The sequence below is a fragment of the Carya illinoinensis genome, chromosome 3, assembly GCF_018687715.1.
Source record: "Carya illinoinensis cultivar Pawnee chromosome 3, C.illinoinensisPawnee_v1, whole genome shotgun sequence".
NCBI classification, from domain to species: domain Eukaryota; kingdom Viridiplantae; phylum Streptophyta; class Magnoliopsida; order Fagales; family Juglandaceae; genus Carya; species Carya illinoinensis.
In genome coordinates this window covers 38,338,167-38,357,685 of record NC_056754.1, presented here as the reverse complement: position 1 = coordinate 38,357,685, position 19,519 = coordinate 38,338,167, and the positions used below count along the sequence as shown (strand labels likewise).

Here is a 19,519-nt window from a genome sequence, read left to right as displayed (position 1 = left end):
AGACCAGTGTAAAAGTAGCTCACCAGCCTCCAGGATTCAAAACCATGATGTGGACAAATGTTCACCAAATCCTTAAATTTCTCCCAACTGGCCTGAAAGGTCTCATCAGGTCTCTGATTGAACTGGCTGATCTGCTCCTACAAAAATTGAGTTCTCTGAAAAGGAAAAAATTTCTGTAAGAATTCACGTTGCATGTCAGACCAACTAGAAATGGAATTAGGTCTCAAAGAGTTAAACCATATCTTCGCTTTATCCTTTAAAGAAAAAGGAAATAAACGAAGTCTAATGAATTCATCAGTAACAGCCCTAGTGATAAAAGTAGCACAAGCCAGCTCAAAATCCGTCAAGTGCTGGTAAGGACTCTCAGAATCCATCCCGTGGAATTGAGGTATCACCGACATCATGCCATGCTTGATAGAGAAATTTGGTACATTTTCAGGTAAAATTATGCATAAAGGTGTAGTGGTACGAGTGGGTTGCAAATAGTCCTTCAGAGTGCGTGGTGCAGGTGCAGCCATGTTTTCTGATTCAATTTCAATTTCGTCACCTGGCTCACTCAAAGAAAAGACAGACGAACTATCTATCTCCAAGCTGTGTATACTACTCTCAACACTCGATGTGACTCGAAGCAACCTATTTGAAGTGTCTCTCACCCATGACATGAAACATCAGTTTAGAGAAGCAAAAATAAAAATAACAATAATAACGAGTTTAAATTCAAGTTAAAGTACTTTCCCCGGCAACGGCGCCAAAAACTTGATTCACTCAAAAATGAGTAGCACTAATGCTATCCCAAGTGCAGGAGGATGTCGTGTAATAATTAGGAATAAATTCCTAGATCGTCTCCTCAGGGAAAGTTGCTTAAAATTAAACTCGTTGAAAAAATGTGAAAAACTTCACAAAGAGAAAATAAAATGATGGTATATGCAATGGATGGAAAAAGGTACTAGTCATGGACTAGATTCATGTCTTTTGAATTTTTTGTTTGCTGGATTGGAATGTAAAGGACTAATAAATTAAACTCAGAAATTAATAAAACTAAATTAAGCATTAAACTAAATTAGAAAGTAATTGACAAAACATGAACGGAAAATTAAAAATGCCCAAAACTAAGATTCTAGAATTCATCTTTGTAATTAAATTACGAATTCTCAAAATAACATATAACAGTTGTAATTACTATTAAATGAAAACTTAAAGAAGTAAGAAAAATAAATAACACGAAATAAGTAAACAGAAACTCAAAAGTATTCTATAAACTTTAAACTGAAGTTAAATAAAATAGGGAACGAAAAATCTAAACGAAAACGTCCTTTCACGATTCAATTGAAATTTGAAACAAAAAGGAACAATTTCTTACGTATCACTCTTGAAAATTAATGTCTAAACCTTTAATAAAAATTCTATAACAATTCCTCTGCTCTTCACGTATGATATTCAGAAAAATCAAAAACAAAAACAAAAGCTTAAAACCAAACCTTTCTTGCAATAAATTAAGGTAACACAATTAATTAGAACTTCTAAAACAATTTCTTTATGAAACAAAATAACACAATTGATTAAAAACTTCTAAAACAATTTCTTTTATTTTATGAAACAAACTAGTAATGAAACAAACTAGAAATGAAACAAACTAGTAACTTAATGGAAATTAAGGTATTACACTCAATGAAATACAATTCTAGAAAAAATATTAATACACTAAAAAAAATATGCTAAAACAACAAAGCTTTGAAACTAAAAGGAGAAACAAAATTTCTTAAAACAAAAAGGAGCTAATTCTTTCAAATACATAGCAGAAAATTGTGTGTTGAGTTGTGTTTTTCTAAGATTGAGTTGCCCTCAATTGTCCTCCTCTAAAGCTTCGGTGTGCACCTCATTTTATAGCCAAACATCTTGGCTACTTCATCTCTCATTCAATTGGTTTTGCATTCACACCTAACAACCAAGTCTTCAATCTTGCTTTCACACTCAATTTCGGCCACTTGCATTCCTCTTTCTTTATTTTGTGTCTTGCATTGCATTCCTCTTCAATTGCTGTGTCTTCCATTGCATTCCTCTTTCTTTATTTTATTCAATTGGTTTATTAATTCAAACCAAACAACCAAGTCCAACATGCCTAACTTCTTGCCTAACTCTTGCCTAACTCTTGCACGGTTTCTTCAATTTGTTTCTTCAATTTGTTATTTCAATTTCAGCACATGTTCCTTCATTCACCTACTGCTTTGACCGGTCCAAACTAATTCAATTCATTCCCCCAACTACAATTCACTTCAGCCGACTTCTCTTCAAGATTCAAGCACGGCATCTCTTCAATTTGTCACATGTTTTCTTTCTTTCTTCCTTCATTTCGGTTTTTGTTTAATTCAATGGAAAGGAAGCAGCCTTTTATGACTTTTTCAATGTTAAATTTGGTGGAGAGCAGCAGCCTTCTTCTTCATATAGTTTCGGTGGACAACAACCCTTTGATTTCAATAACTTCTTCCTTCATTTCGGTGGACAGCAGCAGCCCTCTTCTTCCAATCCATCACATGTTCCTCACCTTAATTTAGCTGCAACAACCAATGTAAGTTAAGCCAAACCAGCAGCCTTCCAATTAATGTATAATTTAGGTGGGTTGGAAATGAGTTGGTGGATTTATTTGAGTGTGAAAAGGGATCCATTGGTGAGATGGTAGCTAGCCGAAATGAGGTTAGATGGAGTTAGGATTGTTTAAATGGTGGGAAGGCTCAAGACAAAGTATGATCAAGGCATGAACATAATGAACCATGGTATGCATGAAAAATAGAGATGGAGATTAAAAGAAAACACTCAACAATAAAATAACACAAATGCAAAATTAGCTTGAGCAACTTCCATTCAAAGATGGCAAGAAGTGTTTCTATCTTTTGAGGTTCATGAATTGAACCCAAAAGATGAAAAGATAGCTCAAGAAACTTTATGAAGAATAAGAAAAACAATGGTACAAATGCAAATGATAATGGAAAGCAAGAAAAATTATGAACTAGAATGCAAGTAATCAATAGTTGGTAGAATTCAAGCATAAATTCATGCTTTTAATCAATTAAAATCACAACTTTGATTTATTCATTTTAACCATTTTTCCATTTAAAACCAATAATAATGTCATGATGAATTTAGAATACATTGGTTTTAAATAGTTAAAATGTGCAATATTTCAGCTCAATCACATGACCCAATAGATCGTGGTCTCAGCAAGTATAGCTAACTCTTAGTTTTATCCTTCAAAGAGAAAAGAAAGAACTTAAGTCTCACAACATCATCGATTGTATTTTGACTATAAAAAGTCGCAACTACTTCCTCAAACTCCCTAATGTGCACATATAGATTTTCATTTTTCAAGCCATGAAAAGTAGAGAGCAACTGTATCATTTCTATTTTAAAATCCAGTTGGCAAATATTAGCTGGAAACATGATGCATGATGGTGTGGCTGTGCGTGTTGGATTGAGGTAATCCTGAAGAGTCCAAGTGGGATGATCTCAGTGTTCACTCATTTCCTCAGAATTAGAAGAATTATTGAACAAATGATTAGAAAAATTTGACTCTAACACAAGTCTACAAGCAAATCGACCCAAGGTATTTCTATACCTACGCATACAAGGTATAGAAAAATGCAACAATAAAAAACAAAACTACAAAAAGAAAAAAAAATAAAAATAAAGATGCAGCAAGCTAAAAGAGGGAATGAAGTTTCTGCTTTTACAAACTGTTGAAAAGAAAAACTATCTAGCAATTCTTCTACCGTCTCCCTAGCAACCGTGCCAAAAATTTGATTACGCCCAAAGAATAATGGGGTAGGTGTAGCACAACTTTTGGGTGTCGATTCCATAGGGAGACAAATTAAAAGAGTAGCAGAAGAAACAAATAAACTAAAGAAAAATATCAAATGATTAATGGAGAATAAAGATTAATTTTAAATGTAAATTAAAGTGAAGCAAAGTGACTAACGGAAAAATACTCGAATTTGACGAATAGTAAAGCATCGGAAATCTTTTACACAAATCCAGTATTTTAATTACTCTTAATTTATTGAATAACTCAATTGGGAACTCAATTTCTAAAATTCTCAATCGGAAGGTATAGAATTATAAACCAAAATTAAACCAAATGTAACCCTTAGAAAAATCATTCACTACTTTCAAAATACGTAAATTATTATCACTATTGAGAAAATCTAATCACGACAATATACTCAGGGAGCAATATTGCAATGAAGAATTAAATTAATATAGATAAATAATGGAGCCAAACATAATTAAAGAATTAAAACACTTTTTTTTGTTTTACTTTTTTGTTATTTAGTAATCAAAGAAATGTTTTTTTTTTTTTGTGATGTTGTGAATTTTTTAAAAAGTAATAATTAAAAATATAAAAAAATGAATAAAAAAAATAAAATTTGCCTTCTTCTATGGGTATTCAGGCTACATCTCTTGGGAGATGTGGCAGTACTTATAACTATATATCTTCTCCAATGTTACAAATGAGTCTTTTTAGATCTTGTTTGGTTAGGCAGTTTATTAAGAATTAAATAAAATATTGTTATAATATAATTTTTAATTTGAGATTTGAAAAAATTAAATTATTTATTATATTTTTTATATAAATTTTGAAAAAATTGTAATGATTATATGACATGAAATGAGATGAGATAGTTTAATTTTTGTAACTAAACCAACCCAGTTTTCCTGATTCATATCTTTTGGTTTTCTAAACTCCTTTATTTTATGTTTTGTAGCACAAGTGGCAGACTATGTCTCTTTCATTTCAAGTAGGTCCAATTTAACATATTCTAATAATTCTTTTATTTTATTTTTATCAAAACTTTCTTTATAATCAAGACAAACAAATTAGAACCATATCCCTCTCTCACGCACGTGCATACACACATAGAAGTTCGCATGTGCATAGATACACTCTATAAATAAGAGTGGATTAATTAGGGAGAACTAAAGCTACAACAACCTATATACTCTCCAATATTAAGGCCTTCTACATTGTAAGCATTAGATACAACTTTTCATCTTATCTAATCTCATCTAATCTAATAATTACAACTTTTTCAAATTTCTATACAAAATAAAATAAGTAATTCAACCTTTTCAAATTCCAATACAAAAATAATATGAAAACAATATATTCTAATACTATATTATTCAACTTTCAGTTTTAATCTCAACTTATCTCATCTTATCTCTAAAAACAAATGAAAGTAGGAAAATTTGAGACCATCCATCCAAGTGCTAAGAAACAATCTTTTTCGAACACCCAGGAGGATACGAAACACGGGCCACTCTCGGGCAGAATCGCTAGAGGAAGGGAAGGATTGCTGGAGGGAGGGAAGGATGATCTGATAATTTGAGCTCTAGGGACCTTTTTGACATTTCACCACAATTCGAAGAGTAAATTACTATCAAGCCCCATTCATCCACACACAGGCCCTTATTTGGGACTATACCTAACAGTTCTCAGTTACTAAATGCTCCCCTTCAACTTCCATCACTGCCAACATCATTTTGGATGAAAAAAGACTACAAATTTGGTTTCGACTAAATCCACATGAAAAAGTTAATTTTTTTAATAATAGAGTCCATTCTTTTTTAAATGTAGTACGCGGGACTTGCATACCCTAAGACTAGCATTACTCATATACCAAATTCTTTCCAAGAATGTGCATTAGAGCAGCTGATGAATTGTGATGACCCGCTTTTGAGTGTTTTTTTTCGCTGAAATAATTGTTTTTATTTCATTAATATATTAGTTTAATTATTTTAATTTATTTGCATTTTAAAATTGGTTTTTAATTATTTGATGTTGTGTTTTATTTCTTTTAGTTGTTTTTGTGGTTTTTAATCTCTTTTGGCGGTTTAGTTTCGTTTCCCGGAATGAGGATTGGACCTCATTTCTTTTTACATCTTTCTCCTTTTTCTCTTTTTTCCCTTTTTCTTTTTCCCTTCTTTTCTTTTTCCTTTCTTTTTCCTTTTTTTTTCTTTTTCTTTTTTTTCTTCCTGCTCCCGCGTCGTCCCCCCCGATCTCTCTCTCTCTTCTCTCTCCTCACCCACGGCTGGAAACTTCAACAGCCCAGACCGCCGCCGTCCGGCCACCGTTTGGCTCGCCGCCGGTCCCGTTCGAACCCCTCCCTCCGGTGCACCTTCCCACCAAATATCTTCCCCTGCCGGCCGGCCGTTTGGCCGGAAAAGCCATTTGAAGCCCCACGGTTTTTCCTCCGTACCGCCGCCGTCGCTCCACCTCCGGCCACCATTTCTTCACCACTTCATCACCGGTCCCTTGCCGTCCTAACCCACCAATTTTTGGCCTCCAACGACCACCGGAACAGCTCCTACGAGCTTAGTTTCCGATTTGCATTTTCCGGCCATTTCCGGCGGTTCCGCCGCCACCCACGGCCGTTCATCACTTCCAATAGCTTCACAACCATCCCTAGACCATTCCCTATCAATTTCGTGTCCTAGTTTGTCACCGTTCAAAAGTGGGTTTTACAAACCCACGGCCGCAGTGAATTTTCACTGTGACGTTGCTTTTCCGCCGCCGTTTGCAACGCCGCTTGTTTTCTAAAATTACCGTATAGCGCTGTAAGTATTTTCCAAATCCTACTTTCAGATTTAAATATATATTGCTCATTCAATAAATATTTGCTGTTGGTTGTTTGATTCCGGATTGAGTCCGAGGAGTTCGGGGGTCGGATGGATGGAGGACGGAGTTGCTTGTTTTATTGTTTTATGTTGGTTGGTTATTTTATTATGCATTGATATGGCATTTCATGGTGCATGCACGTGTGTTTTTGTTTATGTGTGGAAAGCCTGTGTATTGGCGTAAGTGGTCTTACGGGTGCGTGTGTATCACGACCCCAAGCCGGGATGGGGTATTATCCCGGTGGAGCTCCTCTGGTCACTCGGGAGCGGAATAAACTGAGTGATGTCCCCTGAGTTGTCGCTAGACGACGGGAGCGGGGGCTAGGGGTTGCTTGGCTACTAACGCGCCGGGCGCAGAACCGAGCATCGCTCTACGCACCGACTCCGTGGCCCTTCGCTGGTGAGGGCTAGAGGATGCTTGGCTACGAACGTGCGAGGCACGGAACTGGGCATCGCTCGTTAGGTGTCACAGGCGTGGTGGTACTCTGCGGTGTGGCACTGGAGCCAGGGTGTGCAGATGACCCCTAGGGGAGGTCATGGTGCATACGGATAAAAAAATATGATTTTGGCGTGCGTGGAAAACTGTGTCTTTGGGTTTTGTGCATTGGGCATGGTTCATGCATATTGTTTGAGTTCTATATGTGTTATTATCTGGTAGTGTTTATGTTTTACTTACCTGCGGTACCATTTTTGGTTCCGTAGCTTTTGGTGCAGGAGATGAGGATGAGGAGGAGGAGGCTGAGCCCGAGGATGCGGCTCCGCCGGGTTGCTGATGTTATGCTTTTCTTTATGGTTTTAAAACTGTATTTGTGTTTTATAATATTTTATCTATGTACGTTTTAAACAGCTTGTATTACGTTAAAAAAAAATTCTGGTACTTAGTTATGACTTTCGTTATCCGTTGCGTGTTTCTTTGTACACATATGTTGCCTTGCACACACTCGGCACCCGTCAATAGGATGGTGACCCGGGTTGTCACCATCCGGACGTCTCGATTTCCCCGTGTTCGGGCGTGGGGATTTGGGGGCGTCACAGGTGGTATCAGAGCGATTTGGCTCTGGGTAAAAACCACATGTCCCGTAGGGAGTACCAGAATGTTTTTAAAGTTGTGTTTTAAAATTTATGTTTAGTAAAGTTGTTATTTGTTTTGTTTTATTTGTTTGAGCTTGTTTGCTTGTTTTTATTTATTTGGTTATGTTTTTGCGTGCTGGTTTCTTTCGTTTCTTGCCTTGTGGTTTTGTGTTTTTGGTTTTATGTTGTTGGTTTTATTTGTTTTTCTTAAAAGGGGTCAAAGGTTGTGTTGTGGCAGGAAGGCAGTATAATCGAGGATACTATTATTAGGCATGAACATTTAGTGTAGGAGGTTTGAATTTTCAGCGGTGTGGTTTGCTTGTATGATGTTGAGGTCTGAAGGGACTGTCATGGTTTAGGCAATCTTTGTAAGGTGGGAACTCACGTAGCAATGAGGAGATGAATTAGCTTTAAGTCGCTTAAGATGATTGAGGTCAAGGTTTTGTAGAATTTTTGTAACAAGGCTATAGTATAAAAGAGTGTAGGTTCAACGAACTTTAAGGATATGTTTAAGGGAATTTTATTTAAGGTTTGCGACCATATTTATGCAAAATGGTAGTTTGCCACTGGATTACAACTTTTCAGGATTTAGTAGATGTGGCCACTCTTGTGGAGCGAGAGAATAATTTGAGAATGGGCTCCCCTTCAGGACATAAGAGGCGAAGTTTTTCTGGTGAAGGAAGTAGCTCGGGTTTGCCTTAGAAATTTGTTCAGCGGACCGGAACTCGACCGCAAGCGTCCTCAGGTGTGCGTATGGGAGGTCGAGATCCAGTTTGTGGCTTATGTAATAGAGCTCACGGAGGCGAGTGTCGTCTGGGTAGTAACCAATGTTTTGAATGCGGCCAGACGGGGCATCTTGCTCGTGAGTGCCCTAGTCAAGTTCAAGAAAGCCGTGGAGCTCGTCGCAGTGGTAGAACTAACCAGAGGCTTTTAGGTCGGGCTCGAATGTACGTAGTGACTCTTGGTATCGTGGGAGGCGAGGCTGCGGAGACTCAGAATGCTGGAGTCATGGCAGGTAGGGGTCTAATCTAATCTTTAGTGATGAACGCCTTGTGTGGTTTATTTTTGTTATCGAGGCTTAGAGAGAGTGGCATGATCTGGGTGATCTTTTGGGGAAGTAGAATAATTGAGTTCTTTGGTTCCGTGGAGTTTATGAAATGGTCTATAACGTAGTAGGTTGTAAGTTCAACAATTTTGATGTTAGATTTTAAGAAGTTTCAACAAAGTTTTGAAGTTTGGGGCCTTATAGATTTTAGGGAAATAAGTTTATGGTAATTAAGGTGTTAGGTTCGACAAGCTTTGGGGGGAAATAATTCAATTTCGAGTTTTAGATTTCGTGATTTGGATGAGTAATTTGGTGGCAATTGGGGCTTTAGATTTTACAAGCTTTTAAGGTGAATGATTTGGATTAAAACCACCAATCTTGAGAATTTCAGAAAATGATTTATTATCTATTAATGTTTTAGAATTTGAAAGATTTGAGAGTTGATTTTTCTTTTATAGGATGTAAGTTTCCTTGATCTTAGAAGTTCCGGAAGATGATTCTTATTTGATTTAAGGTTTTAGAATTGCAGAGTTGAAGGACTGATTGATAATAAGAATTGAGTTCTTAGTTTTACAGACGTAGTGCTGTAGCTTGATCTACTATAGTGAGTGATTAGTTTGTAACCATTAAAATGGAGTTGATTTGAGTTGAGTTATTGATATGAAAATTTTTCTAGAGTAGATTCCTTTGAGGATTGGAAGTAATGATCTAGTTCGTGTATTTCTTTGAGGATTGAAGATATCGAGCTAGTTTAGAAAATGATTATTGTTAACTCGAGGTTGTAGTAATAGATTTTAGGAAATGATTTTTATCGGTTCGGAAGAAATAGATCCATCGAGGTTTTGGAAACAATAGTTTAATTGTTGGTATTGAATTCGACTGAAGTTGAGACCTCATGTTCTGGAGACTTTTAGGAACGGATCATTAGTAGATTTAAGGTCATTTTCAGTATAAAGCTTTAAGCGATAGCTATTTGCTGATGTTAAGGGTATAAGTTAAGCAAATATAGGAATGATTCATGTTGATTTGCGGACATAAGTCGAGATGATGGAAATAGTAGTAATAGACTATTTGTGTGTTGGAATGACTTTTGGTTTCGGCTAAGGACGTATGAGATCGACACGTGATAGTGGTGAATCGATTGGGGTGTTCAGTCGAAACGTGTTACTCAATGGAATGTTGGTTGTCAATAATTGTTATAGCTCGAGGTTATAGTGACAAGTTTTAGGATTGATTCATACCGAGTTGAGGATAATAGATGATGCAGGTTTTGGAAAATGAATTTTTGTTTATTTTGAGGATAAGGTACGGATGTTGGAAATGGAAGTGATGGATCACTTATACGTTAGAATGATTATTGATCTTAGCTAAGGGTACATGAGATCCATTTATAGTGGTGGTGAGGGTGTATGGATTTCGGAGAGTACAAATCCTAGTCTCTTTTTGGCTTGAGAGAAGTGGCTTTGGTGAGTACTGAAGTGGATTAGATGTTATAGTATTAAATTCAATAGATCATAACTTCGAGTCCTTGGTGAGTTGATCGGAGTGTACAATTGAAGTGGGTTACCAATTGGAGTGATGGTTGGCTTTGATTATTGAGACTATCTTCAAGAATTAATTGCGACTTGAAGTCATAAGAATTTAAATTGGTGAGGCTATACTTTTCTTTGGAGATCAAGTATCCAATTGGGAAAACTGGGAATATGGTTATTTAACTTGGAAAGAGATCGTTAGATCACCATATGTGGTGTATGAAGTAATGAATCTTGGAAGTTGAAACTTATGCATCAAAGGTGGGTAGCATGATCATATGTATGAAGTAATAAAGCATTAGGATCCATGAGTGTTGTTTAATAGTTTTGATGGATTGAAGATTTAAACAGTGTGGCCTGTCTTGAGATGTTTTTGTGAAGTGCTATTGAAGGAATTAGTTGTGCTAAAACTAGACTTTTTGAGGGTACAAGTAGGTGGGTGAGTTACCAAGAGCGTTTCGATTATGTCTAGGTGAAGTCAATGGTAGTTTATGGTGAGTTAGTTATTGCAAGATTAGATGTTATTCAAAATATTGGAAATGAGCTTGAAGTGTGGGATATCGGATAGAGGTTATAGGCGCTCTTTGTTGGTTGGCTGGGAATGACTTGGGCCTATTGGAGATGTTCCTTATCCTTAGAAGAGACAGGTGTATTTTGGGAAGATGTTATGTGTTTTCAAATTGGGGTCTGGAGGTTGATTAGTACTGGTTTCCGTCATCAATCAATGGATGTATTTTTGAGGAATGTTGGTTTTTGTTTAGGGCAACGATGGCCAACTGAGGAATGAGTGGAGATTTGTGGTTTTTGGAGGTATATGATTTTCTATGGAAATGTGGTAAATGTTTTCTTGTGATTAGGTGTGGATTGAGCTTATACTTCATGATATTAATTTTTGAGGATATAGCCTTTATGTATTTTGGTGAGTTATTAGAGTGCGCGCGAAAGCATGATTTTTGGAGATTCTTTAGAAATTCAAATTTTGTGTTGATTTTGAGGAATTAGTAGTGATTCGAAGTCTTAATGGGAGATTAATCTTTTGGTCGTGCAATTTGGTTTATGGATGGTTAATTTTGGGAAGTGGCTATTAGGTTACCAAGGTTGGTATGTGATGAAAAATCGGAAGGTAAAGTAGAGGCGTCGTCGATATTAATGATTTATGGTGTGAAGATAATAACCATTGGATTTGTTGGGGGTTGTTGATGATTTGTATCTCTCAATTATGTTCAGAGTTGTATCCTGTATCTTTTGGCGCTAGTGTTTGATCTTGCAAATTTCGAGGACGAAATTTGTTTTTAAGGGGGGGAGGATGTGATGACCCGCTTTTGAGTGTTTTTTTCACTGAAATAATTGTTTTTATTTTAATTAATATATTAGTTTAATTATTTTAATTTATTTGCATTTTAAAATTGGTTTTTAATTATTTGATGTTGTGTTTTATTTCTTTTAGTTGTTTTTGTGGTTTTTAATCTCTTTTGGCGGTTTAGTTTCGTTTCCCGGAATGAGGATTGGACCTCATTTCTTTTTACATCTTTTTCCTTTTTCTCTTTTTTCCCTTTTTCTTTTTCCTTTCTTTTTCTTTTTTTTTTCTTTTTCATTTTTTTCTTCCTGCTCCCGCGTCGTCCCCCCCCCGATCTCTCTCTCTCTTCTCTCTCCTCACCCACGGTCGGAAACTTCAACAGCCCAGACTGCCGCCGTCCGGCCACCGTTTGGCTCGCCGCCGGTCCCGTTCGAACCCCCTCCCTCCGGTGCACCTTCCCACCAAATATCTTCCCCTGCCGGCCGGCCGTTTGGCCGGAAAAGCCATTTGAAGCCCCACGGTTTTTCCTCCGTACCGCCGCCGTCGCTCCACCTCCGGCCACCATTTCTTCACCACTTCATCACCGGTCCCTTGCCGTCCTAACCCACCCATTTCCGGCCTCCAACGACCACCGGAACAGCTCCTACGAGCTTAGTTTCTGATTTGCGTTTTCCGGCCATTTCCGGCGATTCCGCCGCCACCCACGGCCGTTCATCACTTCCAATAGCTTCACAACCATCCCTTGACCATTCTCTATCAATTTCGTGTCCTAGTTTGTCCCCGTTCAAAAGTGGGTTTTTCAAACCCACGGCCGCAGTGAATTTTCACTGTGACGTTGCTTTTCCGCCGCCGTTTGCAACACCGCTTGTTTTCTAAAATTACCGTATAGCGCTGTAAGTATTTTCCAAAACCCTACTTTCAGATTTAAATATATATTGCTCATTCAATAAATATTTGCTGTTGGTTGTTTGATTCCGGACTGAGTCCGAGGAGTTCGGGGGTCGAATGGATGGAGGACGGAGTTGCTTGTTTTATTGTTTTATGTTGGTTGGTTATTTTATTATGCATTGATATGGCATTTCATGGTGCATGCACGTGTGTTTTTGTTTATGTGTGGAAAGCCTGTGTATTGGCGTAAGTGGTCTTACGGGTGCGTGTGTATCACGACCCCAAGCCGGGATGGGGTATTATCCCGGTGGAGCTCCTCTGGTCACTCGGGAGCGGAATAAATTGAGTGATGTCCCCTGAGTTGTCGCTAGACGACGGGAGCGGGGGCTAGGGGTTGCTTGGCTTTGAACGCGCCGGGCGCGGAACCGAGCATCGCTCTACGCACCGACTCCGTGGCCCTTCGCTGGTGAGGGCTAGAGGATGCTTGGCTACGAACGTGTGGGGCACGGAACTGGGCATCGCTCGTTAGGTGTCACAGGCGTGGTGGTACTCTGCGGTGTGGCACTGGAGCCAGGGTGTGCAGATGACCCCTAGGGGAGGTCATGGTGCATACGGATAAAAAAATATGATTTTGGCGTGTGTGGAAAACTGTGTCTTTGGGTTTTGTGCATTGGGCATGGTTCATGCATATTGTTTGAGTTCTATATGTGTTATTATCTGGTAGTGTTTGGGTTTTACTTACCTGCGGTACCATTTTTGGTTCCGTTGCTTTTGGTGCAGGAGATGAGGATGAGGAGGAGGAGGCTGAGCCCGAGGATGCGGCTCCGCCAAGTTGCTGATGTTATGCTTTTCTTTATGGTTTTAAAACTGTATTTGTGTTTTGTAATATTTTATCTATGTACGTTTTAAACAGCTTGTATTACGTTAAAAAAAAATTCTGGTACTTAGTTGTGACTTTCGTTATCCGCTGCGTGTTTCTTTGTACACATATGTTGCCTTGCACACAATCGGCACCCGTCGATAGGATGGTGACCCGGGTTGTCACCATCCGGACGTCTCGATTTCCCCGTGTTCGGGCGTGGGGATTTGGGGGCGTCACATGAATTGTCGTGCCTTTCAATGAACCCATTAGTCAATAAGCTGTCCAAGGTGTTAAGGTACTCTATAACAGCCAGCTAGCTAAAAAGAGAGCAATATTTCTAAGAATGTGTCCCTTGAACCACAGTAATTTATTCCATTAAACAATTTGGTTTTGCAAGCATATTCGTCCAAGTTGCATACTTCAACACTGAAGGGATGTCCGGGGCTTGACTATATTCCCCAAGTTGTAAGAATTTCCAATTCATGTATAATATTCACATATTATTGAATTTTAACAAGCACTATTGAAATTTTGATTTTTTCGAATTTAATTTTGGTTTCTTGAGTTAATGATTTGATTTACTGTATCAATGTAATATGAGTTATAAAAAGGAAAGAGGAAAGATTACCCTTATAACAAGACCAATATTCAATCAGAGACTCGTAAATAGTCATGTTTGTCAAGAAATGATGGCCACTCAATGATCTATCACTGTTTGTCCAGCACGCCAAATTTGAATGAATAATGATAGATAAGTCACATTTTGCAACATATTTCATAAATTATTTTTATAAAGTCAAGTTACTTTTATAAATTATTCTATAAAAATATTATCTATTTAAAACATAATTATATAAAATGTTATGAAAAAATGTTGTGTATAAATCATTTTTCGATTTGAATATATCCAATCACAAATTCTAATATATTTATATTTAAATATAACTCATTCAAACATATAAAATATTATTATTTCTAAATCAATTCAAATTATTCACCATATCACATCCATCTAAATGCAGCCTACTATTGTGAGTCAAGACACACCCCATAGGTCTAGACTTGGGGTCAATAAAGTAAACAAATCTGTCAAACTAATTACAACATTGTGGACTTTTAGATTGTGACACCTCCAACTCTAACATACGAACACGTGGAAATTGAGGCGTCGGGATGATGACAACATGGGTCACACACCCCAACGACAAGTGTTAAGTGTGTGTACATGCAACATGTGTAAGACAAAAGACGCGGCGGATAAGTTAAGTCGATCAACTAAGTATCAAAATTTGTTTAAACACAATTTCACTTAAATACAAGAGTTTCAAAATAATACAGTTATCCAGTAAAGGTATCATAAAACCACAATATAAGATCCAAAATATAATTAGTCTTCTCTCTCTTGCTCTCTCTCTAAGAGGCGATAGAGGTGAAGTTTTCTTCTTGCTCTTGGCAAGGGTAGTCTCTTGATCCTTAGGTTGAGGAGCTTTAGTTTAGTTCAGTTATTCGTTTCCTTTAAGACACGGTCGCTGAAGCTATCTAGGGAGATACAACTCCAGAGTTATCCCAAAGGAAGAAGTTAGTGGAGAGACTTGGAAGTAAACAAAGACCAAGGGAGAGGATACGGGGAAGGTAGAGGATATGGTAGATTCCATTCTGGAAAAGTGGGACAAACTCAAACTAACTGACGCTGAACAAGCGGAGGTGCAGTTTGACCTGTCCGCTGATGGCATTGCCTTTAGACGAGGCACTCTCTGCCTGCTGGGTCTTATTGTGGCAGATAAGGTGGTCAATAGGGAAGCATTCAAAGCAACCATGGTCCAGATTTGGAAGCTACGAGGAGGAGTTCAGTTTAAAGGAGTGGGCACCAATCTGTTCCTGATCGAGTTCCAAAACCCCTTATGTGGGGTGTTGTGAGCTCTTTCAATGGCAACCGAGTATGGATCCCTTTTCGATATGAAAGGCTGCCCTCTTTCTGTTTTAGCTGTGGCATCATCAAGCATGGAGCAGTAGGGTGCGAGAAGACGGTACAAATGAGATCCATGCATGGGAAGGAGGAGCTCCAGTATTGGGCATGGCTACGAGCTGCTTACCAGAAGCATTCCACCAGAGATATGCAGGGTGGACTCGATGAAGGGGGAGGTACACCAGAAAGCAACGCTGGGCGTAAGGGTGATGATGATGACGTGGCCCAGTCATTTCCACCACAGGAGAAGATGTCAACCAGTCCTGACAGGGTTGAAGACACACAGCTCAATCCCAGAAGCCAAGATTACCCACGTGGGGGTCTGCCAACTACGATATGACAAGACTGTACTAGCCCACTACTAGGTATGCCTGAACCACCTTGCCCTGAGGGACTTTCCAAGGAAGGGGAGACAGCTAGATCAGGAAACCATACGATAGGTTTTACTGACAATAGTAGGGGAAAAAGTTTAAATAGAAAGTCAACAGGGAGTGAGGGGCTAAAGGAAAATCAAGATCCTATCACAGTACTTGGCACCCTTTCCCAACAGAGCTCTAAGGCTCGAGGCATGACCAAGAGGGACCTTAGTATCCTAAGTGAACGTGACATGAATAACACTATGTGTGCCAATGAACAAAAGAGGGGTAGAACATGGAAAAGAAGGCCCGGATTGAATGTTACAAACCCCCTAACCTGGATGAGATAGTGCATGACTATGATAGACAGGTTAACACAGCTACTAAAACTACTAAAAGACCTGGAAGGCACAACATGTCAACAAGGAAGAAACTGAAAGCTACCATGATGTTGGTAGATGAAAACATGAGTGAAGAGGCAGAGGCTGGAGAACAGCCCTGCCTAATAAAATGAAGTGCATCAGTTGGAACTGCCGTGGGCTTGGGAACCCACGGGGAGTTCGAGCACTTCGTGACTTGGTCAGGAAGGAAGTTCTCATGGTTTTGTTTCTACAAAAAACAAAACTACATGTTACAAAAATGGAGTCTGTAAGAAGAAAGGTGGGGTATGAGTGCTGTTTTGCAGTGAGTTGTGAAGGGAGGAGTGGGGGGTTGGCAATTTTGTGGCAAAAGGAAACTAAACTTAGTATACAAAGTTTCTCAAAGAACCATATAGATGCTAGGATCTATAGTGAAGAGGCTGATAGACAGTGGCACTTTACTGGTGTGTATGGCCATCCTAAGACTGAACTGAGGCAGGAAACGTGGAGTATGATTAAAACCTTGAAGGGAGTAGACACTGATCCTTGGTTGGTATGTGGGGATTTTAATGAGGTGCTATGTTGGCAGGAGAAGAGGGGTGGCAAAGGTAGACCTGAACGACAAATGAAAGCATTCAGACAGCTTATAGATGACTGCTCATTAATTGACTTTGGGTATGAGGCACATCCTTTCACTTGGTGTAATAGAAGGGAAGCCCAACACTTTAGCAAATCAAAAGTGGCTAGATTGTTTCTAGAATTGTACAGTCGTGCATGGGATGGCAGCCTACTCTGACCACCTCCCAATTATCTATTTTTCAAGCAGTGAAAAGAGAAGCACAAGAGGCAAACTGTTTAGGTTCAAGGCCATGTGGGCTGAGGATGAGGATTGTGAGAGAGTTGTAGCTGACTCATGGAAGAGTAGAATAGGTGATAACCCTATGAACAGATTCAAGACACAAGTTGAGGCCTGTTCTCAAAGCTTAACACGCTGGAACAAGATCAAGTTTGGAAGAGTGCAGAAGAAGATACAACAGGCTAGGGACCACTTACAGCAGGTGCAGGATAGAGACCCCTACCATATCCAAGTGGAACTGCACCAAGAGGCACGAAACCAGCTGCAAATCTGGTTGGAAAGGGAGGAGATTTTATGGCACCAGAGAGCTAAGTCACTGTGGTTGCAAGGGGGTGATCAGAATACAGAGTACTTTCACCAGAAGGCTTCCTTGAAAAGATCTAAAAAGTGGATAAAGGGCTTAAAGGATGAATCAGGTGAATGGCAAGCTGGACAAGGAAGGGATGCAGTGATCATGAACTATTTCAAGAATCTATTTTCAGCAACTTCTCAGAATCCTAACTTAGAATTCTTAGTTGGCATGGAGGGTAGAGTGACTGAGGAGATGAATAAGGACCTGTTGAAAGAATTCAAAAGAGAAGAAGTAAAGGATGCTCTGGACCAAATGCACCCCTACTAAGGCACCTGGACCTGATGGCTTTTCTCCTACATTCTATCAGAAGTACTGGCATTTAGTTGGGAAGTCCACGACTGATGCTGTGATGCAGGCCCTACAAAGTGGTACCCTCCCACTTACCATCAACCATACTTTCATCACTCTAATCCCAAAGAAGAAGAAGCCTGAAAAGATTACTGAATTCAGGCCAATTAGCTTATGTAATGTGGTATACAAACTGATTTCGAAGGTCCTGGCTAATAGACTCAAACCAATTCTGAATCAAGTTATTTCAAGCTCTCAAAGTGCTTTTGTCCCTGGAAGGTAAATTAGTGATAATGTGCTGGTGGCATATGAGGTGATCCATTTTTTGAGAAACAGAAGACAAGGAAAGGAAGGATACATGTCTATTAAACTAGATATTAGCAAGGCCTATGATAGGCTTGAATGGGGGTATTTGGAGGCAGTGATGAGTAGAATGGGGTTTCACTCGAGGTGGACTCAACTAGTCATGATGTGTGTCAAGATAGTCTCTTTCTCAGTTTTAATAAATGGAGAACCAAAGGGCCCTATCCATCCCTCTCGAGGCATAAGGCAAGGAGACCCTCTGTCTCCTTACCTTTTTCTCATAGGAACTGAAGGACTAATAAGTCTCTTGAAACAAGCAGAGCTGTCCAGGAGCATAGCTGGGGTCAGAATATGTAGAGGGGCACCAAGGATATCGCATTTGTTGTTTGCAGACGACAGTGTACTTTTCTGCAAAGCCAATAGGACAGAGAACAACCACATACAGCAGCTACTTGAGTGGTATGAAGAGGCTTCAGGGCAAAAAGTAAACAAAGATAAAACTTCCATGATCTTCAGCAGGAATGTAGACTCTAACCAACAGAGGGAGTTAATGAGCTTGTGGGGGGTCCAACACTTTCAGCAATACGATAAATACCTGGGCCTACCTCCTCTAGTGGGTAGATCAAAGACAAGAGCATTTTCAGACATCAAGCACAAGGTATGGACTAAGCTACAGAACTGGAAAGAGAAACTGTTGTCTCAGGGGGAAGGCAATGGCACTCTCCATCCCAACCTACACTATGAGCTGCTTTAAACTACCAGGAAGCTTATGTCATGAGTTGGAACAAATGATGGCACGTTTTTGGTGGGGACAGAAACAGGAAGAACACAAAATCCACTGGGTAAGCTGGACTAAGATGTGTGATCATAAGCAGGCTGGAGGACTAGGTTTCAAAGACTTGAGGACCTTTAATGATGCCCTTCTTGCCAAACAAGGGTGGAGAATCATGCAAGAACCAGCTACCTTGATCCATAAAGTCTTCGAAGCAAGGTATTTCCCAAATGAGGCCTTTCTTAAGGCCAAACTAGGCTTCAATCCGAGCTTTGCATGGAAGGGGATTTGGGAAGCAAAAAAATTGGTAACTCTGGGCTGTAAGTGGAGAGTGGGATCAGGACAGACAATTAAAGTATGGGAAGACAATTGGATACCTGGGCTCCCCCCTCTGGGTAGAAATGAAGTAACTGCAACAGTCTATGACCAGGATGCAACAGTCGATAGCCTAATGGACCCTCAGACTAAGTGGTGGGATGCAGAAATGATAAGGACCTTACTACCTACACAAGCAGCAGATGAAGTTATTAAAATAGTGCTAAGCAACAGCAAACCAGAAGACAAGATAATCTGGGACCCTGAGTCTCATGGTAGGTTTACAATAAAGAGTGCATATCGGGTTTTCAAAGAGGCAAAATAGAACAAGACACACAGTGAGGGTTCAAGAAGAATGGGGAGGCAGAAGCTGTGGAAGGACCTATGGAGCCTGAAGATCCTAGCCAAAATCAAGATTTTCGCATGGAAGGCCTGTAAAGAAAGCCTGCCAACAAAGCATAACTTGATGCAAAAGAAGGTTCTGAGTGAAGACATGTGTAAGATGTGCAACACAGAAACTGAGGATGTAGCTCATGCTTTGTGCTTCTGCCCTCCAGTAAGAGAGGCTTGGGAAAAACAGCTACCTGT

The 19,519-nt window shown here is 39.2% G+C and overlaps 1 protein-coding gene across 1 annotated transcript; it reads left to right on the top strand.

Annotated features, from left to right (window-relative positions):
- The first annotated feature begins 16,325 nt into the window (after window positions 1-16,325).
- Window positions 16,326-18,598, top strand: LOC122304767. Its single transcript, XM_043117032.1, has 4 exons — window positions 16,326-16,720; window positions 16,872-17,484; window positions 17,561-17,820; window positions 17,878-18,598. The coding sequence occupies exons 1-4, from the start codon at window positions 16,326-16,328 to the stop codon at window positions 18,596-18,598; spliced, it is 1,989 nt and encodes a 662-aa protein (XP_042972966.1).
- The last annotated feature ends 921 nt before the right edge of the window (window positions 18,599-19,519 follow it).